This window comes from Bombina bombina, chromosome 4, assembly GCF_027579735.1.
Source record: "Bombina bombina isolate aBomBom1 chromosome 4, aBomBom1.pri, whole genome shotgun sequence".
NCBI classification, from domain to species: Eukaryota; Metazoa; Chordata; class Amphibia; order Anura; family Bombinatoridae; genus Bombina; species Bombina bombina.
Window position 1 is genome coordinate 30,434,399 of NC_069502.1, and position 19,106 is coordinate 30,453,504.

The 19,106-nt window shown below is 38.1% G+C and overlaps 1 protein-coding gene across 1 annotated transcript in view; it reads right to left on the reverse strand.

Moving 5' to 3' along the window:
• Window positions 1-19,106, reverse strand: part of ZNF512 (zinc finger protein 512) — a 139,794-nt gene that overhangs the window by 89,436 nt on the left and 31,252 nt on the right. The window contains exons 2-6 of the mRNA XM_053710981.1: window positions 17,430-17,513; window positions 12,237-12,361; window positions 12,074-12,160; window positions 7,648-7,746; window positions 5,543-5,710 (exon numbers count right to left, since the gene is read on the reverse strand). Coding sequence (XP_053566956.1) covers window positions 5,543-5,710; window positions 7,648-7,746; window positions 12,074-12,160; window positions 12,237-12,361; window positions 17,430-17,513 — 563 coding nt within the window. The remainder of the gene's footprint in view (window positions 1-5,542; window positions 5,711-7,647; window positions 7,747-12,073; window positions 12,161-12,236; window positions 12,362-17,429; window positions 17,514-19,106) is intronic.

Sequence of the window (19,106 nt, forward strand, 5' to 3'; positions counted from 1 at the left end):
CAAATTAAGACTCCAAGGAGGATAGATTGATTTTATGACAGACTTAAATACAAACTAAAGCCTGTACAAAACAGTGAATATCAGGAAGTTTGCTCTGTTTCATTCACAGAAAGATTGCTAGAGATTTGTCCCTTCAGGGAACTTGCAGACAAAACCTTATCCAAACCATCCTGAAGAAACTGAAAAATTCTTGCAACTCTAAAGGAATGCCAAGAGAATTAATGAGAAGAATACCATAAAATGTAGGTTTTACAAACTCAATAAATCTTTCTAGAGACAGATTTACGAGCTTGTAACATAGTATTAATCACTGAGTTAGAGAAACCTCTATGACTTAGCACTAAGCGTTCAATTTCCATACCTTCAAATTTAATAATTTGAGATCCTGATGGAAAAAAAACGGACCTCGAGATAGTAGGTCCGGCCTTAACGGAAATGGCAAAGGTTGGCAACTGGACATCCGAACAAGATCTGCATACCAAAACCTGCGGAGCCATGCTGGAGCCACCAGCAACACAAACGATTGTTCCATGATGATTCTTGAAATCACTCTTCGAGGAAGAACTAGAGGCGGGAAAATATAAGCAGGTTAATAACACCAAGGAAGTGTCAGCGCACCCACTGCTTCCGCCTGAAAATCCCTGAACCTGGACAGGCATCTGGGAAGTCTCTTGTTTAGATGAGAGGCCATCAAATATATCTGTGGAAGACCCCATATCTTGAACAATCTGAGAAAACACATCTGGATAGAGTAACCACTCCCCAGGATGTAAAGTCTGACGGCTGAGATAATCTGCCTCCCAATGTCTATATCTGGATATGCACCGCAGAAATTAGACAGGAGCTGGATTCCGCCCAAGCAAGTATCCGAGATACTTCTTCATAGCTTGTGGACTGTGAGTACAACCCTGCTGATAGTCAAATGTCACTGTATGTGATATTGTCTATTTGAAAATAAATGAAAAGTTCTCTCTTCAACAAAGGCCAAAAACTGAAGAGCTCTGAGAATAGCACGGAGATCTAAAATATTGATTGGTAATCTCGCCTGTTGAGATTTCCAAAACCCATTGTGCTGTCAGAGATCCCCAAACAGCTCCCCAACCTGGAAGACTTGCATCTGTAGAGATCATAGTCCAGGTTAGCCGAACAAAGAAGCCCCTTGAACTAAACACTGGTGATTTACCACCACGTCAGAGAGTGTCAAATGTTGGGATTTAAGGATATTAATTGAGATATCTTAATATAATCCCTGCACCATGGATTGCAGCAAACAAAGCTGGAGAGGTCTCATGTGAGAACGAGCAAAGAGAAATGCGTCCAATGCTGCAGTCATGAGACCTAAAATTTCCATGCACATAACCACTGAAGGAAATGACTGAGACTGAAGGTGCCGACAGACTGCAACCACTTTCAAACGTCTCTTGTCTGTTAGAGACAGAGTCATGGACACTGAATCTATCTGGAAAAATAAAAAGGTGACCCTTAGTCTGAGGAATCAAGAAACTCTGGTAAATTGATCCTCCAACCATGTTTCCGAAGAAACAACACTGATTGATTAGTGTGAGATTCTGCAGAACGGAGGACTGAGCTAGTACCAATATCATCCAAATAAGGAAACACCGCAATACCCTGCTCTCTGGTTTCCATAAAGCAGGGCACCAAAAACTTTTAAAAAAGAATCTTTGAACGGCTGCTAATCCAAATATGGAAAAGCACCGAATTGTCCTTAAAGATACCATTTGAAAATTGGTATTCAAAATTTTCAGATCTAGAATTGGTCTGAATGAAATTTCCTTCTTTGAGACAAAGAATAGATTTGAATAAAAAAAAACAGACCTTGTCCCTGAAAAGGAACTGGCATGACTACCCCTGAAACTCCAGATCTGAAACACACTTCAGGAAAGCCTAAGCATTAACTGGATTTGCTGGGATACGTGAGAGAAAAACATCTTCTCACAGGAGGATTTATTCAGAATCCTATTCGAAACCCCTGAGAGACAATACTCTGAAACCATTGATTTGGACCGAATTATCCAAAATATTCTTGAAAAAAAAAAAAACTTAATCTGCCCCCCTACCAGTTCAGCAGGAATGAGAGTCGCACCTTCATGCAGACTTAGGGGCTGGCTTTTTGGTTTCTTAAATGGGTTGGATTTATTCCATTTAAAGAAGGTTTCCAAATGGAAACAGATTCCATAGGGAAGGATTAGGTTTTTGTTCCTTATTTGAAAAAAGAACGAAAACAATTTAGAAGCTTAATATTTACCTTTAGGTCTCTTATTACCTTGGAAAGAAGAAATAGCAATCTAGACTTAAAAAGTCATAACAGCATTCCAAGATTTCAGCCTCAAACTCTTGTAGCTAAGAATAGCTAAAGACATAAAGACATAGATCTAACATCAATCTTAATGATATCAAAAAATGGCATCAGAACTGATTAGTATGTTGCAGAAAGCGAACAATATTAAATAAATCAGAATCCAATTCTTGTTGCGCTAAATCTCCAACAAAAAAAGTTGATGCAGCTGCAACATCAGCCAAAGAAAATGCAGGCCTGAGATGACCTGAATATAATTAAGTTTTCCTTAGATAAGATTCAAGTCTCCTATCTAAAAGAACTTAAGTACTATCTTCCATAGGAATAGAGGTACATTCAGCAGGAGTAGAAATAGCCCCAATAAGTTGAGGATCTTTTCCCAAAACTCTATAGAAATTGCTGGTAAAAAGATACAATTTTAAAACCTTGAAGAAGGAATAAAATAAGTACCCCGCTAATTCCATTCCTTAGAAATCATAAGAGAAATAGCATCAGAAACAGAAAAAAACCTCTGGAGCAATCGCAGGAGGTTTAAAAAACAGAATTTACTAGTTCTAATATCAAGAGCACTAGTATCCATGATATCCAAAATAATTAACACCTTTTTTAACAAAGAACGAAAATACTTCATTTAAAATAAAAAAGTAGATTTGTTAGTGTCAATATCTGAGGAAAGATCTTCTAAATCAGATAGATCCTCATCAGAAGAGGATAATTCATTACATTGTCGGTCATTTGAAATTTCATCAACCTTATGAGAAGTTTTAAAAGACCTTTATAATAATTAGAAGGCAGAATAGCAGACAAAAGCCTTCTGAATAGAATCAGAAACAAATTCTTAAAATTTCATAGGTATAACATGTACATTAAAAGTTGAAGGAACAACAACAGTAAATGTACTATAAACTGATGGATACAATATCTTCATGTAAAAAGTTTATCATACAATGACATTCAGAAATATAATGCACTTAGCTTTGGTAGAACCGACATCAGGCAGCAAAGTCCCAACAGATACTTCTGAGGCATCTTGCAAAATGTAAAATAAAACACAACATAAAAATCAAAATTTGTCAATTTCCTTATATGACAGTTTCAGGAATGGGAAAAAAATGCAAATAGCATAGCCCTCTGACATAGAAAAAGGCAAGAGACAAAAGCAATGGGGCAAATAAATAATGAAAAAAATTTAGCGCCAAGTATGACGCACAACGTAACTGAAAAAATTTTTGCCGCCAACCATGTCCGGAAATGACACACTCGCGTCACTAACGATGCAACCTTGTGTGAACCTCTGCGCCAATTACGATGCCGGAAATGACGAACTTGCGTCAACGGACGTGCCTTTTGCGCCAAAAAATTCTCGCGCCAAGAATGACGCAATAAAGTGTAGCATTTGGCGCACCCGCGAGCCTAAGTCAGCCCGCAATTTGAAACAAAGTAGTCAATTGAAAAAAAGACTAAACCCCCAAGTAAGAAAAATATTTCTTATTAACTTCCCCAAATATGAAACTGACAGTCTGCAGAAGGAAATACATGAACCTCACTCATGGCAAATATAAGTACAATACATATATTTAGAACTTTATATTAATGCATAAAGTGCCAAACCATAGCTGAGGTGTCTTAAGTAATAAAAAAACATACTTACCAAAAGACACCCATCCACATATAGCAGATAGCCAAACCAGTACTGAAACAGTTATCAGTAGAGGTAATGGTATATGAGAGTATATCGTCGATCTGAAAAGGGAGGTAGGAGATGAATCTCTACGACCGATAACAGAGAACCTATGAAATAGACCCCCGTTAGGGAAATCATCGTATTCAATAAGTGATACTCCCCTCTGACATTCGCTGTACTCAGAGGAATCAGGCTTCAACAATGCTGAGAAGCGCATATCAACGTAGAATCTAGCACAAACTTACTTCACCACCTCCATAGGAGGCAATGTTTGTAAAACTGAATTGTGGGTGTGGTGAGGGGTGTATTTATAGGCATTTTGAGGTTTGGGAAACTTTGCCTCTCCTGGTAGGATTGTATATCCCATATGTCCTAGTTCATGAACTCTTGCCAATTACATGAAAGAAAACGGTTAGAGTTAGTGCCCGCCACAATCGGACAGCCAGGTAAAGCAGTCATGGACTTATGGATCTTAGGTAAAACAAAGGACTGGAGTTACCGGATCCTTGACCTGTAAAAATTGTGCCGTTTTAGGGTCAATAACTCTAATCTTTAATGCACATTTAGTAATAGTCTGTATCTCATTAATTATCTTGAAAACCGGATTACCAACTATGGTCTTATAAACAGTGTGGTCATTCAATTGTTGGTAAATTTCTTTTTTATAGTCACACTTGTTAAGAACCACTGTGGCTCTGCCCTTATCGGCTGGCTTCAAGATCAGATTACTATTATTTTTGAGGTTATTTCTTTCAGAAGTGGTAAAAATTAGTCACTTTATGTCTATCCCTCAGTTTCTTATGTATAATGTCAGCTTGTAGTCTATCTAAATCATGCAATACCAATTTTTCAAATGTTTCTATACTATGATGTGTATTTTGTGGACAAAATGAGCTTTTATTTCGTAAACCTAAAACTTAAATTTTTAAAGATTTATTAATGGATAAATTACAATTTAAATTGTTAGTGTTAAGGGGTAAATCACAACTTTTAACAGATATATTCCCTTTAGATTGAAATGGCAAACTAGTGAGTATAGTATCACCAAGACGGGAAGTAGCATGCCAATATTTTAATCTAATATTGCGAGAGAAAAAAAACGATAAATGTCACTTTGTGCAGAACGGCTAGGAAACTGAGGGGTGTATCACATTTTCTTATGGGTGGTGGGAATTCTAGCAGGGTTGCCTGTTTTTAATAATTATTATCCAAGGTTATGTTTTATACCTGTGTTAATATATTGTAAGAGAGGAGGAGTTCTATAAACCCCATCCTTTTGTTTCCCTTTTCTTTCTTGAGAATTATTTTGTGTATGTTTCATGGAGGATAGCACCAGATCTGCCTTGTAGTGCTATGGTTCATTCTCTCTCATTATTTCTATTGTAGTATTATAAATACATATATATGTATATAATATAAGCAGCATTTTATCTGGCCCACAACACATTGTGTATCCAGAAACCAAGGGGTTAATTGCACTGTATCATTCAAAACTCTCTGTAACAAACATCATGGTATTGGTAATGCGTCAGCAAACTCACCTCCCCATGCTCAGATTTCAGATGATACATGAGGCCAGCTCGGGACCTGTACGCCTTTTCACAGTGTCGGCATTTAAGGACCATCTTATCCAACTCACTCTCCTTCTTACCGCACTTCTTGGCGTGGTAAAGATAGCCCATAACACTGGTAAAGGTTCCAGGGCAGCCCTGGTGATGATGGAAAACTGGTTACTGCCAGAAGACGATGGAATACAATGAACTCTTATATTATGAAATTAGTGGTGCTACAGTATTTGCCGGTGTGCACTCATTGCGTGAGATAAAAGTATCATCTGAATGGCTGATAAACTGGTAGGGTGAGAATTAGCGACAGAACAACCTGCTGGAAAACATTCAATCAAGAAATAAAAAATGTAACACAAATTCATTAAAAGTGCACAGTGACCACAAGGATAAAAAGTCTGCCCAGCTTTACGCAAAAGACATAATTCTCCAGACAAGAACATCTGCTCAGCTTTATACACAACACACAATATTATCCAGACAAGAACATCTGCTCAGCTTTATACACAACACACAATATTATCCAGACAAGAACATCTGCTCAGCTTTATACACAACACACAATATTATCCAGACAAGAACATCTGCTCAGCTTTATACACAAAACACAATATTATCCAGACAAGAACATCTGCTCAGCTTTATACACAAAACACAATATTATCCAGACAAGAACATCTGCTCAGCTTTATACACAACACACAATATTATCCAGACAAGAACATCTGCTCAGCTTTATACACAACACACAATATTATCCAGACAAGAACATCTGCTCAGCTTTATACACAAAACACAATATTATCCAGACAAGAACATCTGCTCAGCTTTATACACAAAACACAATATTATCCAGACAAGAACATCTGCTCAGCTTTATACACAACACACAATATTATCCAGACAAGAACATCTGCTCAGCTTTATACACAAAACACAATATTATCCACACAAGAACATCTGCTCAGCTTTATACACAAAACACAATATTATCCACACAAGAACATCTGCTCAGCTTTATACACAACACACAATATTATCCAGACAAGAATGAATGCTCAGCTTTATACACAACACACAATATTATCCACACAAGAACATCTGCTCAGCTTTATACACAAAACACAATATTATCCACACAAGAACATCTGCTCAGCTTTATACACAAAACACAATATTATCCAGACAAGAACATCTGCTCAGCTTTATACACAACACACAATATTATCCAGACAAGAACATCTGCTCAGCTTTATACACAACACACAATATTATCCACACAAGAACATCTGCTCAGCTTTATACACAACACACAATATTATCCACACAAGAACATCTGCTCAGCTTTATACACAAAACACAATATTATCCAGACAAGAACATCTGCTCAGCTTTATACACAAAACACAATATTATCCAGACAAGAACATCTGCTCAGCTTTATACACAAAACACAATATTATCCAGACAAGAACATCTGCTCAGCTTTATACACAAAACACAATATTATCCAGACAAGAACATCTGCTCAGCTTTATACACAACACACAATATTATCCAGACAAGAATGAATGCTCAGCTTTATACACAAAACACAATATTATCCACACAAGAACATCTGCTCAGCTTTATACACAACACACAATATTATCCACACAAGAACATCTGCTCAGCTTTATACACAACACACAATATTATCCAGACAAGAATGAATGCTCAGCTTTCAGCACAACAGATTATATTGTCTTCAGCATAACATGCACACAGCTTTATACACAACACATTATATTCTCTGTAACATAACACGCACACAGCTTTATACACAACACATTATATTCTCTGTAACATAACACGCACACAGCTTTATACACAACACATTATATTCTCTGTAACATAACATGCACACAGCTTTCAGCACAACACACTTTATTCTCTATAGAACGACCCCATATCTACACAGCCTTCACAGACATCTAGCAAAGGGCAAATAATTCTCCTTATCCCACATCATACTCCTGAGAAAAAAACAATGAAATAGAAAGCGTTTGGCCTCAGTGCTGTAGCACTGTCCATATACAAACCTCTAAAGGACACTTAAGTCTTCCAATCCTCTTTAGCACCTTGCGTAGTGTCTGTCTGATGGAAGGAGCATTGAAGTCATCCACAGAAACAAGGACAGGCTAAGGAGAAAGACACAATGTAGGTAGATTGGGGTTATGGGAACTCTGCTACTGTGTATTTGCACATAAAGACAAAATGCACAGCACATTATATGTACGCACTATATAAATAGAGGATAAATACACAGCACATTATATGTACGCACTATATAGAGGATAAATACACAGCACAGTATATGTACGCACTATATAAATAGAGGATAAATACACAGCACAGTATATGTACGCACTATATAAATAGAGGATAAATACACAGCACAGTATATGTACGCACTATATAAATAGAGGATAAATACACAGCACAGTATATGTACGCACTATATAAATAGAGGATAAATACACAGCACAGTATATGTACGCACTATATAAATAGAGGATAAATACACAGCACAGTATATGTACGCACTATATAAATAGAGGATAAATACACAGCACAGTATATGTACGCACTATATAAATAGAGGATAAATACACAGCACAGTATATGTACGCACTATATAAATAGAGGATAAATACACAGCACAGTATATGTACGCACTATATAAATAGAGGATAAATACACAGCACAGTATATGTACGCACTATATAAATAGAGGATAAATACACAGCACATTATATGTACGCACTATATAGAGGATAAATACACAGCACATTATATGTACGCACTATATAGAGGATAAATACACAGCACATTATATGTACGCACTATATAGAGGATAAATACACAGCACATTATATGTACGCACTATATAAATAGAGGATAAATACACAGCACATTATATGTACGCACTATATAAATAGAGGATAAATACACAGCACAGTATATGTACGCACTATATAGAGGATAAATACACAGCACAGTATATGTACGCACTATATAGAGAGGATAAATACACAGCACAGTATATGTACGCACTATATAAATAGAGGATAAATACACAGCACAGTATATGTACGCACTATATAGAGGATAAATACACAGCACAGTATATGTACGCACTATATAGAGAGGATAAATACACAGCACAGTATATGTACGCACTATATAAATAGAGGATAAATACACAGCACAGTATATGTACGCACTATATAGAGGATAAATACACAGCACAGTATATGTACGCACTATATAGAGAGGATAAATACACAGCACAGTATATGTACGCACTATATAAATAGAGGATAAATACACAGCACAGTATATGTACGCACTATATAAATAGAGGATAAATACACAGCACAGTATATGTACGCACTATATAAATAGAGGATAAATACACAGCACAGTATATGTACGCACTATATAGAGGATAAATACACAGCACAGTATATGTACGCACTATATAGAGAGGATAAATACACAGCACAGTATATGTACGCACTATATAAATAGAGGATAAATACACAGCACAGTATATGTACGCACTATATAAATAGAGGATAAATACACAGCACAGTATATGTACGCACTATATAGAGGATAAATACACAGCACAGTATATGTACGCACTATATAGAGAGGATAAATACACAGCACAGTATATGTACGCACTATATAAATAGAGGATAAATACACAGCACAGTATATGTACGCACTATATAAATAGAGGATAAATACAGCACAGTATATGTACGCACTATATAAATAGAGGATAAATACAGCACAGTATATGTACGCACTATATAAATAGAGGATAAATGCACAGCACAGTATATGTACGCACTATATAGAGGATAAATGCACAGCACATTATATGTACGCACTATATAAATAGAGGATAAATACACAGCACAGTATATGTACGCACTATATAGAGGATAAATGCACAGCACATTATATGTACGCACTATATAAATAGAGGATAAATACACAGCACAGTATATGTACGCACTATATAAATAGAGGATAAATACATAGCACATTATATGTACGCACTATATAGAGGATAAATACACAGCACATTATATGTACGCACTATATAGAGGATAAATACACAGCACATTATATGTACGCACTATATAAATAGAGGATAAATACACATATGCATCACAGTATATAATTGCAAGAAAAAGTATGTGAACCCTTTGGAATGATATGGATTTCTGCACAAATTGGTCATAAAATGTGATCTGATCATCATCTAAGTCACAACAATAGACAATCACAGTCTGCTTAAACTAATAACACACAAAGAATGAAATGTACTTGCCATTTTTTATTGAACAGACCATGTAAACATTCACAGTGCAGGTGGAAAAAGTATGTGAACCCTTGGATTTAATAACTGGCTGAACCTCCTTTGGCAGCAATAACTTCAACCAAACGTTTCCTGTAGTTGCAGATCAGACATTCACAACGGTCAGGAGTAATTCTTGACCATTCCTCTTTACAGAACTGTTTCAGTTCAGCAATATTCTTGGGATGTCTGGTGTGAATCGCTTTCTTGAGGTCATGCCACAGCATCTCAATCGGGTTGAGGTCAGGACTCTGACTGGGCCACTTCAGAAGGCGTATTTTCTTCTGTTTAAGCCATTCTGTTGTTGATTTACTTCTATGCTTTGGGTCATTGTCCTGTTGCAACACCCATCTTCTGTTGAGCTTCAGCTGGTAGACAGATGGCCTTAAGTTCTCCTGAAAAATGTCTTGATAAACTTGGGAATTCATTTTTCCTTCGATGATAGCAATCCGTCCAAGCCCTGACACAGCAAAGCAGCCCCAAACCATGATGCCCCCACCACCATACTTCACAGTTGGGATGAGGTTTTGATGTTGGTGTGCTGTGCCTCTTTTTCGCCACACATAGTGTTGTGTGTTTCTTCAAAACAACTCCACTTTGGTTTCATCTGTCCACAGAATATTTTGCCAGTACTGCTGTGGAACATCCAGGTGCTCTTGTGCAAACTGTAAACGTACAGCAATGTTTTGTTTGGACAGCAGTGGCTTCCTCTGTGGTATCCTCCCATGAAATCCATTCTTGTTTAGTGTTTTACGTATTGTAGATTCGCTAACAGGGATGTTAGCATTTGCCAGTGACTTTTGTAAGTCTTTAGCCGACACTCTAGGATTCTTCTTCACCTCATTGAGCAGTCTGCGCTGTGCTCTTGCAATCATCTTTACAGGACGGCTACTTCTAGGGAGAGTAGCAGCAGTGCTGAACTTTCTCCATTTATAGACAATTTGTCTTACCGTGGACGGATGAACAGCAAGGCTTTTGGAGATACTTTTATAACCCTTTCCAGCTTTATGCAAGTCAACAATTCTTAATCGTAGGTCTTCTGAGAGCTCTTTTGTGCGAGGCATCATTCACATCAGGCAATGCTTCTTGTGAAAAGCAAACCCAGAACTGGTGTGTGTTTTTTTATAGGACAGGGCAGCTGTAACCAACACCTCCAATCTTATCTCATTGATTGGACTCCAGTTGGCGGAGATGTCATTAGTCTAGGGGTTCACATACTTTTTCCACCTGCACTGTGAATGTTTACATGGTGTGTTCAATAAAAACATGGCAACATTTCATTCTTTGTGTGTTATTAGTTTAAGCAGACTGTGATTGTCTATTGCTGTGACTTAGATGATGATCAGATCACATTTTATGACCAATTTGTGCAGAAATCCATATAATTCCAAAGGGTTCACATACTTTTTTTTGCAACTGTATGTACGCACTATATAAATAGAGGATAAATACACATACACAGTGTGACAGACCCTGTGGTCAGAACTAAAAGAATTGACCTTGTGTAGCTTTGAGAAGCTGTTTTCTAAAAAGACAGGTTTGCTGGCCTCAGCTATTGTGTGCTATAATTACGTTTAAGTGATAAACATTCCATTGTTTAATCACCTCCAGAGAGCAGACGCCTAGGTGGTAAGAAAATCCAAATGTCTTGTGTTTAAATTGTTATCTGCTTGAATAATGTAATCCTATTGTGGCCTGTCAAAGGGCGTTGTCTCTCTAGCTAATGTACAACATTCTTTCAACCCCCCATCTGGGGTTAGACCTGCATATATACTGGGCATATGGCCCTTAATAAAGTACACTCTGTTTTTTACACTCAATGTGGAGCTTGGTCTCATGTTTGAGGGGAAAACTGGTTGGGGTTGTGAATTGCTGATTCCCTATTCAGGACATTGTTCATCTGGTATTAACCCTTGGTATCCGTAACACACAGCACAGTATATGTACGCACTATATAAATAGAGGATAAATACAGACACAGGTAGAAGTGTTATGTATCCATTCCTGGTCAAATAAGCCAGGACCATATTTCACTAAAGAACACAATGTTAAAATGACATTCGTATGAAGACAAGTATAAACGTGCTTACCACATCACTGTGATCAGCCACAACATGGTATTTCATGCCTGACAAGGAGTGAAGCTGTTTACCACATTGCCGGCAGATGTACGGCTCCTATAGAAATAAACAGAGTGTACAGTTCTACAGGTTTCTGTGCATGGATATTGCAGCATACAAAATCCACACTCACCTTCCTGCAGTTTGAAATGTGCTTTTTAAGTCCTTCTACGGTCTTCCTGCTCACTGAATGGCACTTTGGGCAGATCACACGGCCAATATGAAGGATTTCCAGATACCAACTTTGTTCTTCACTCCCTGTAAGATCAGAAAAGTTAAAGGACATTGTACACTAGATTTTTCTTTGCATAAATGTTTTGTAGCGGATCCATTTATACAGCCCATCTGGGGGGGGTTGTAGCAATGTAAAGTTTTGCTTATTTTTTAAATATTTTTATCCGATTTTCAGACTCCTAACTAAGCCCCAAAGTTTTAGATGTATACGGATGTCTACACAGTCATGGTTGTGTAATGGGTCTTTTTATATGCAGGGGAGGGGTGGGGGAGTCTGCCTGTTGCCCTTTTAGTGGCTGTCCCAGTCTAACCTCATCAACTGGGAGCTTCTAAGTAAGTTTTAAAAGGTTTTATACTGGATGTTTATATCAGTTGCTCAAAGCCAACACTATAGGCGCAGAGGCATAGCACAGTCAGTAATGTTACACACAGCTAATGCTATAGGTGCAGAGGCATAGCACAGTCAGTAATGTTACACACAGCTAACGCTATAGGTCTATAGGTGCAGAGGCATAGCACAGTCAGTAATGTTACACACACACAGCTAATGCTGTAGGTGCAGACGCATAGCACAGTCAGTAATGTTACACACAGCTAATGCTATAGGTGCAGAGGCATAGCACAGTCAGTAATGTTACACACAGCTAACGCTATAGGTGCAGAGGCATAGCACAGTCAGTAATGTTACACACAGCTAACGCTATAGGTGCAGAGGCATAGCACAGTCAGTAATGTTACACACAGCTAACGCTATAGGTGCAGAGGCATAGCACAGTCAGTAATGTTACACACAGCTAATGCTATAGGCGCAGAGGCATAGCACAGTCAGTAATGTTACACACAGCTAACGCTATAGGTGCAGAGGTATAGCACATTCAGTAATGTTACACACACACAGCTAACGCTATAGGTGCAGAGGCATAGCACAGTCAGTAATGTTACACACAGCTAATGCTATAGGTCTATAGGTGCAGAGGCATAGCACAGTCAGTAATGTTACACACAGCTAACGCTATAGGTGCAGAGGCATAGCACAGTCAGTAATGTTACACACAGCTAACGCTATAGGTGCAGAGGCATAGCACAGTCAGTAATGTTACACACAGCTAACGCTATAGGTGCAGAGGCATAGCACAGTCAGTAATGTTACACACAGCTAACGCTATAGGTGCAGAGGCATAGCACAGTCAGTAATGTTACACACAGCTAACGCTATAGGTGCAGAGGCATAGCACAGTCAGTAATGTTACACACAGCTAACGCTATAGGTGCAGAGGCATAGCACAGTCAGTAATGTTACACACAGCTAACGCTATAGGTGCAGAGGCACAGCACAGTCAGTAATGTTACACACAGCTAATGCTATAGGTGCAGAGGCATAGCACAGTCAGTAATGTTACACACAGCTAATGCTATAGGTGCAGAGGCATAGCACAGTCAGTAATGTTACACACAGCTAACGCTATAGGTGCAGAGGCATAGCACAGTCAGTAATGTTTGGATTGGATGAGACTCTTAAGCGCTTGTGCTTAATTACCCAATAAGGAAAGATAGTCTTACTATGTAGTTGGATTCAATGAGATCTATTTATTTTTAGAATTATAAATACATACAATAAAATTTAAAACAATAGAAATTTATTCTTAAAACCAATCTAACTGGTTGGCCAACCATACAGTGTGAATAAAATGATATAATATGTTTTCCAATCCCTGTTACTTAGTGTATTATACAAACATATCTGTATATTTGAATTTTTGAATTTTGGTTTAATTGCAGATATTTTTTATGGATTTGATATAGTGGACTTGTGAAGAAGTGTGGTATCCACAAAGAATATTCGCAATATTAATTCTTAATTACCATATTCGTTTGTTTAAAGCTGAACATACATAATTAAAATAGCGTCAATGGTATCAACAATATAATTAAAATAGCGTCAATGGTATCAACATTAGTAACAAATAATAAAAGTGAAACAAAAATAAAGTGATACAGTAAAAATCGTATAAGTTATGAAAGATAAAGTCTTTCTGCCGTGATTGTTAGAGTAATTGTTAATTGCTTTTTGTTAAAAGCGCTGTTGTTAAGTCCTCCGTGGGGATAGTATGTGCGGGCGTGCTGCAACACGTTTTTGTCTAATTGCTATATATATTGCGATTATAAGTCACTGTTAAGTAGTTTTGGTTATCTGTCCTTCACATTAACTTCCTTAGTTGGTGTAGGTATAATAAATCTTACCCGTTGTTTCTTTTGGGATACTTTGTTTCTGGTCTAGTTTCTTTTTGTACCCAATTCAATCTTTACTGTGATGAATGTGGATCGGAAGCCGGGATAGCCGCTGCCGGTGTTGTAGTGGTTTCAGTATGTCGAGTAGGTTTGTCTCTGCGATTACACACACTTGAAGAAGTAGATGCTGTGGTATTGTGGTAGTGTGCTTTAACCGTTAATCCTTTTGTCAGATGGCTGGGCTTTTTGCCCGGTTCAGGTTTTCAAAACCTCTTGAATTGTTGCGAATGTGTTCTGTTTAGATCCGTACTCTATATGTTTCAGAGTATCTGATCTGCAGGTGTCCACAGGTTTCTTTAGGCCCAATTATTAGGTAAGGTATTTCAGTTGTTCTTGGCGGTCCTTTGAAAGGAGGACTAGGTGCTTTGAAGGTTGTTCTTGAATGCTTCAGAATATCTTTCAAGCGTATTTGTTGGTCCGTGGTTTGATGTAGTCTTGGCGGTCCACTTCGAAAGTGGACTATGAAAATGTTCAGTGTAGCAAGGAGTAGGCAACGCGTTTCAGCTGATTAATACAGCCTTTATCAAGCATATCATGACTACATCAAACCACGGACCAACAAATACGCTTGAAAGATATTCTGAAGCATTCAAGAACAACCTTCAAAGCACCTAGTCCTCCTTTCAAAGGACCGCCAAGAACAACTGAAATACCTTACCTAATAATTGGGCCTAAAGAAACCTGTGGACACCTGCAGATCAGATACTCTGAAACAAATAGAGTACGGATCTAAACAGAACACATTCGCAACAATTCAAGAGGTTTTGAAAACCTGAACCGGGCAAAAAGCCCAGCCATCTGACAAAAGGATTAACGGTTAAAGCACACTACCACAATACCACAGCATCTACTTCTTCAAGTGTGTGTAATCGCAGAGACAAACCTACTCGACATACTGAAACCACTACAACACCGGCAGCGGCTATCCCGGCTTCCGATCCACATTCATCACAGTAAAGATTGAATTGGGTACAAAAAGAAACTAGACCAGAAACAAAGTATCCCAAAAGAAACAACGGGTAAGATTTATTATACCTACACCAACTAAGGAAGTTAATGTGAAGGACAGATAACCAAAACTACTTAACAGTGACTTATAATCGCAATATATATAGCAATAAGACAAAAACGTGTTGCATGCACGCCCGCACATACTATCCCCACGGAGGACTTAACAACAGCGCTTTTAACAAAAAGCAATTAACAATTACTCTAACGATCACGGCAGAAAGACTTTATCTTTCATAACTTATACGATTTTTACTGTATCACTTTATTTTTGTTTCACTTTTATTATTTGTTACTAATGTTGATACCATTGACGCTATTTTAATTATATTGTTGATACCATTGACGCTATTTTAATTATATTGTTGATACCATTGACGCTATTTTAATTATATTGTTGATACCATTGACGCTATTTTAATTATGTATGTTCAGCTTTAAACAAACGAATATGGTAAATATGGTAATTAAGAATTAATATTGTGAATATTCTTTGTGGATACCATACTTCTTCACAAGTCCACTATATCAAATCCATAAAAAATATCTGCAATTAAACCAAAATTCAAAAATTCAAATATACAGATATGTTTGTATAATACACTAAGTAACAGGGATTGGAAAACATATTATATCATTTTATTCACACTGTATGGTTGGCCAACCAGTTAGATTGGTTTTAAGAATAAATTTCTATTGTTTTAAATTTTATTGTATGTATTTATAATTCTAAAAATAAATAGATCTCATTGAATCCAACTACATAGTAAGACTATCTTTCCTTATTGGGTAATTAAGCACAAGCGCTTAAGAGTCTCATCCAATCCAGATTTTACCCCCACTTTGAAGTTTGTGAGATTACTTCTGCGAGACTCCCTAGCTTTTACCCCCACAGCGCATAGTTTATTAACCCAACACACCAATACAGTCAGTAATGTTACACACACACAGCTAATGCTATAGGTGCAGAGGTATAGCACAGTCAGTAATGTTACACACAGCTAACGCTATAGGTGCAGAGGCATAGCACATTCAGTAATGTTACACACAGCTAATGCTATAGGTGCAGAGGCATAGCACAGTCAGTAATGTTACACACAGCTAACGCTATAGGTGCAGAGGCATAGCACAGTCAGTAATGTTACACACAGCTAACGCTATAGGTGCAGAGGCATAGCACAGTCAGTAATGTTACACACAGCTAACGCTATAGGTGCAGAGGCATAGCACAGTCAGTAATGTTACACACAGCTAACGCTATAGGTGCAGAGGCATAGCACAGTCAGTAATGTTACACACAGCTAACGCTATAGGTGCAGAGATACAGCACAGTCTGTAATGTTACACACAGCTAACTCTATAGGAGCAAAAACACAGTTAAATACACCATTATTATTAACCTTTATTTGTATAGCGCCGCAAAATTCTGTAGCGCTGGACTTTTTACTAGGGCGCCATACAATATATAGCAAAGGAGTGCTATGTATGAAGCTTACGGACTCCGCTATGCTCAAGGAAACACTGAAATACGACCGTAGTAAGGACTGTGGTTTGATACTCCAGCTGTAGGGGGGTACCAGGAGTTTGATTATGTACTGGCAGCACAACAGGTGACACAGTCAGGTTAATAAAACCGTTATCTGTTCGGGAGGAAGGGAGAATGGTCAGCTTGTGCATCAGGGTGCTCAGTATTATAACCATTTGATCCCAGGCAGAACATGCAGTGAGTGAGAGAAAGGGCAATTAGAATGCCCCACTCTTTAGCAATGTGACGCACATGACAATTAGTGCTTACCTGCTGCGTAAGACGGCGGCTCCTTCTTTGCGCATTTCCCCTTCTGCCTCATGACTGACCGTTCCTTAGCTACAGGTGTCATTCCTACGTAAAGAAAAAGATATTTCAAGAAAACCTCAAGTCCGGGTTCCTAATCTAGAGCCCCAATACAGGACTATTTCTGTAGTCTATCCAGCTCACAGTATTTTATGCAGCGCTCACAACTGCCTGCAAATGATGGGATTTATGCACATTATATAAGATACGTTTATATAGGATTTACTAAACACTAAACATGGCAGCATTATTGATCATTTAGCATTGTGTATGATGTGATTATGACGTAACGATGAATACTGCAGCATTATACAGGATGTGATGTCTTCAGATACATTTCATGGGATTTGGCTATGAATATAGTTTGGGTATTTGCGCTCGTCGGTTTAGCGCGCAAACGAAAACTGTTTACTTTCAATGAATAATACAATCGCAACCCAAAAAGAGCAAAAAGCTTGCTTCCAGCGCAGAAAGAGAATACAATTTTAAACAACTTTCTAATTTACTTCTACTATTATCTAATTTGCTTCAGTCTCTTGATACCCTTTGCTGAAAAGCATATCTAGATACGCTCAGAAGCTGCTGATTGGTAGCTGCAAATAGATGCCTTGTGTGATGGGCTCACCAATGTGCATTGCTATTTATTAAACAAAGGATATCTAAAGAATGAAGCAAATTAGATAATAGAAGTATATTGGAATGTTATTTAAAATTGTATTCAATATCTGAATAATGAAAGAAAAAATTAGGGTTTAATGTCCCTTTAACCCCTTAATGACCAAGGACGTACAGGGTACGTCCTACAAAAATTGGTTGTTAATGACCAAGGACGTACCCTGTATCGCTTCCAGCTGCTTTTAGGATATTGCAGCGATGCCTGGATATTGAGGCATTGTGCAATACCCCCTGGTAAGCAACCGATGCAGAGAGGGCCACTCTGTGGCCTTCTCCGCATTGGCCAGTGATGGTGCCAATCGGTGGCGTGGGAGGGATAGAAGGGAGGCAAGGTGGGCGGCCCATCGCTGGAGGGAGCTTGAGGAGGGTGGGAGGGTGTGTGTGAGGGGCGGGATGGTTATACTACGGCAAACAATTTGTGAGTGGGAACGATTGAGAGGGGGATAAGTGTTGGGAAAGGGATCTGGGAGGGTATTGAGGGGGGGCAACTACCCTACGGAAAAAATGGGTTAGCTAAAAAATAAATAAAAATTGAGCCTAATTTTATTACAAACAGGGTACTGGCCGCAAATAGGAAGAGGGGGGAGGCTAAGAGAGTAAGAGAGCTGTTTTGGGGGGAACCTACACTGCAGAAACTATATTTAAAAAAAAAAAAAAAAAAAAAAAAAAAAAAAAGGGGGGAAGAAAGACAAAGCATTTTATTTTATTTTATTTTAGTACTGGAAGACTTTCTGTCAGTACTTAAGATGGGGGTGACCACTGTGATGTGGGGGAGGGAAGAGAGCTGTTTAAGAGGGGTCAGGGAGGGATCAGGGGGTGGAATGTGTCAGATGGGAGGCTGATCTCTACACTAAAGCTAAAATAAACCCTACAATCTACCTAATTAACGCCTTCACTGCTGGGCATAATATAAGTGTGGTGCGCAGCAGCATTTAGCGGCCTTCTAATTACCAGAAAGCAATGCCA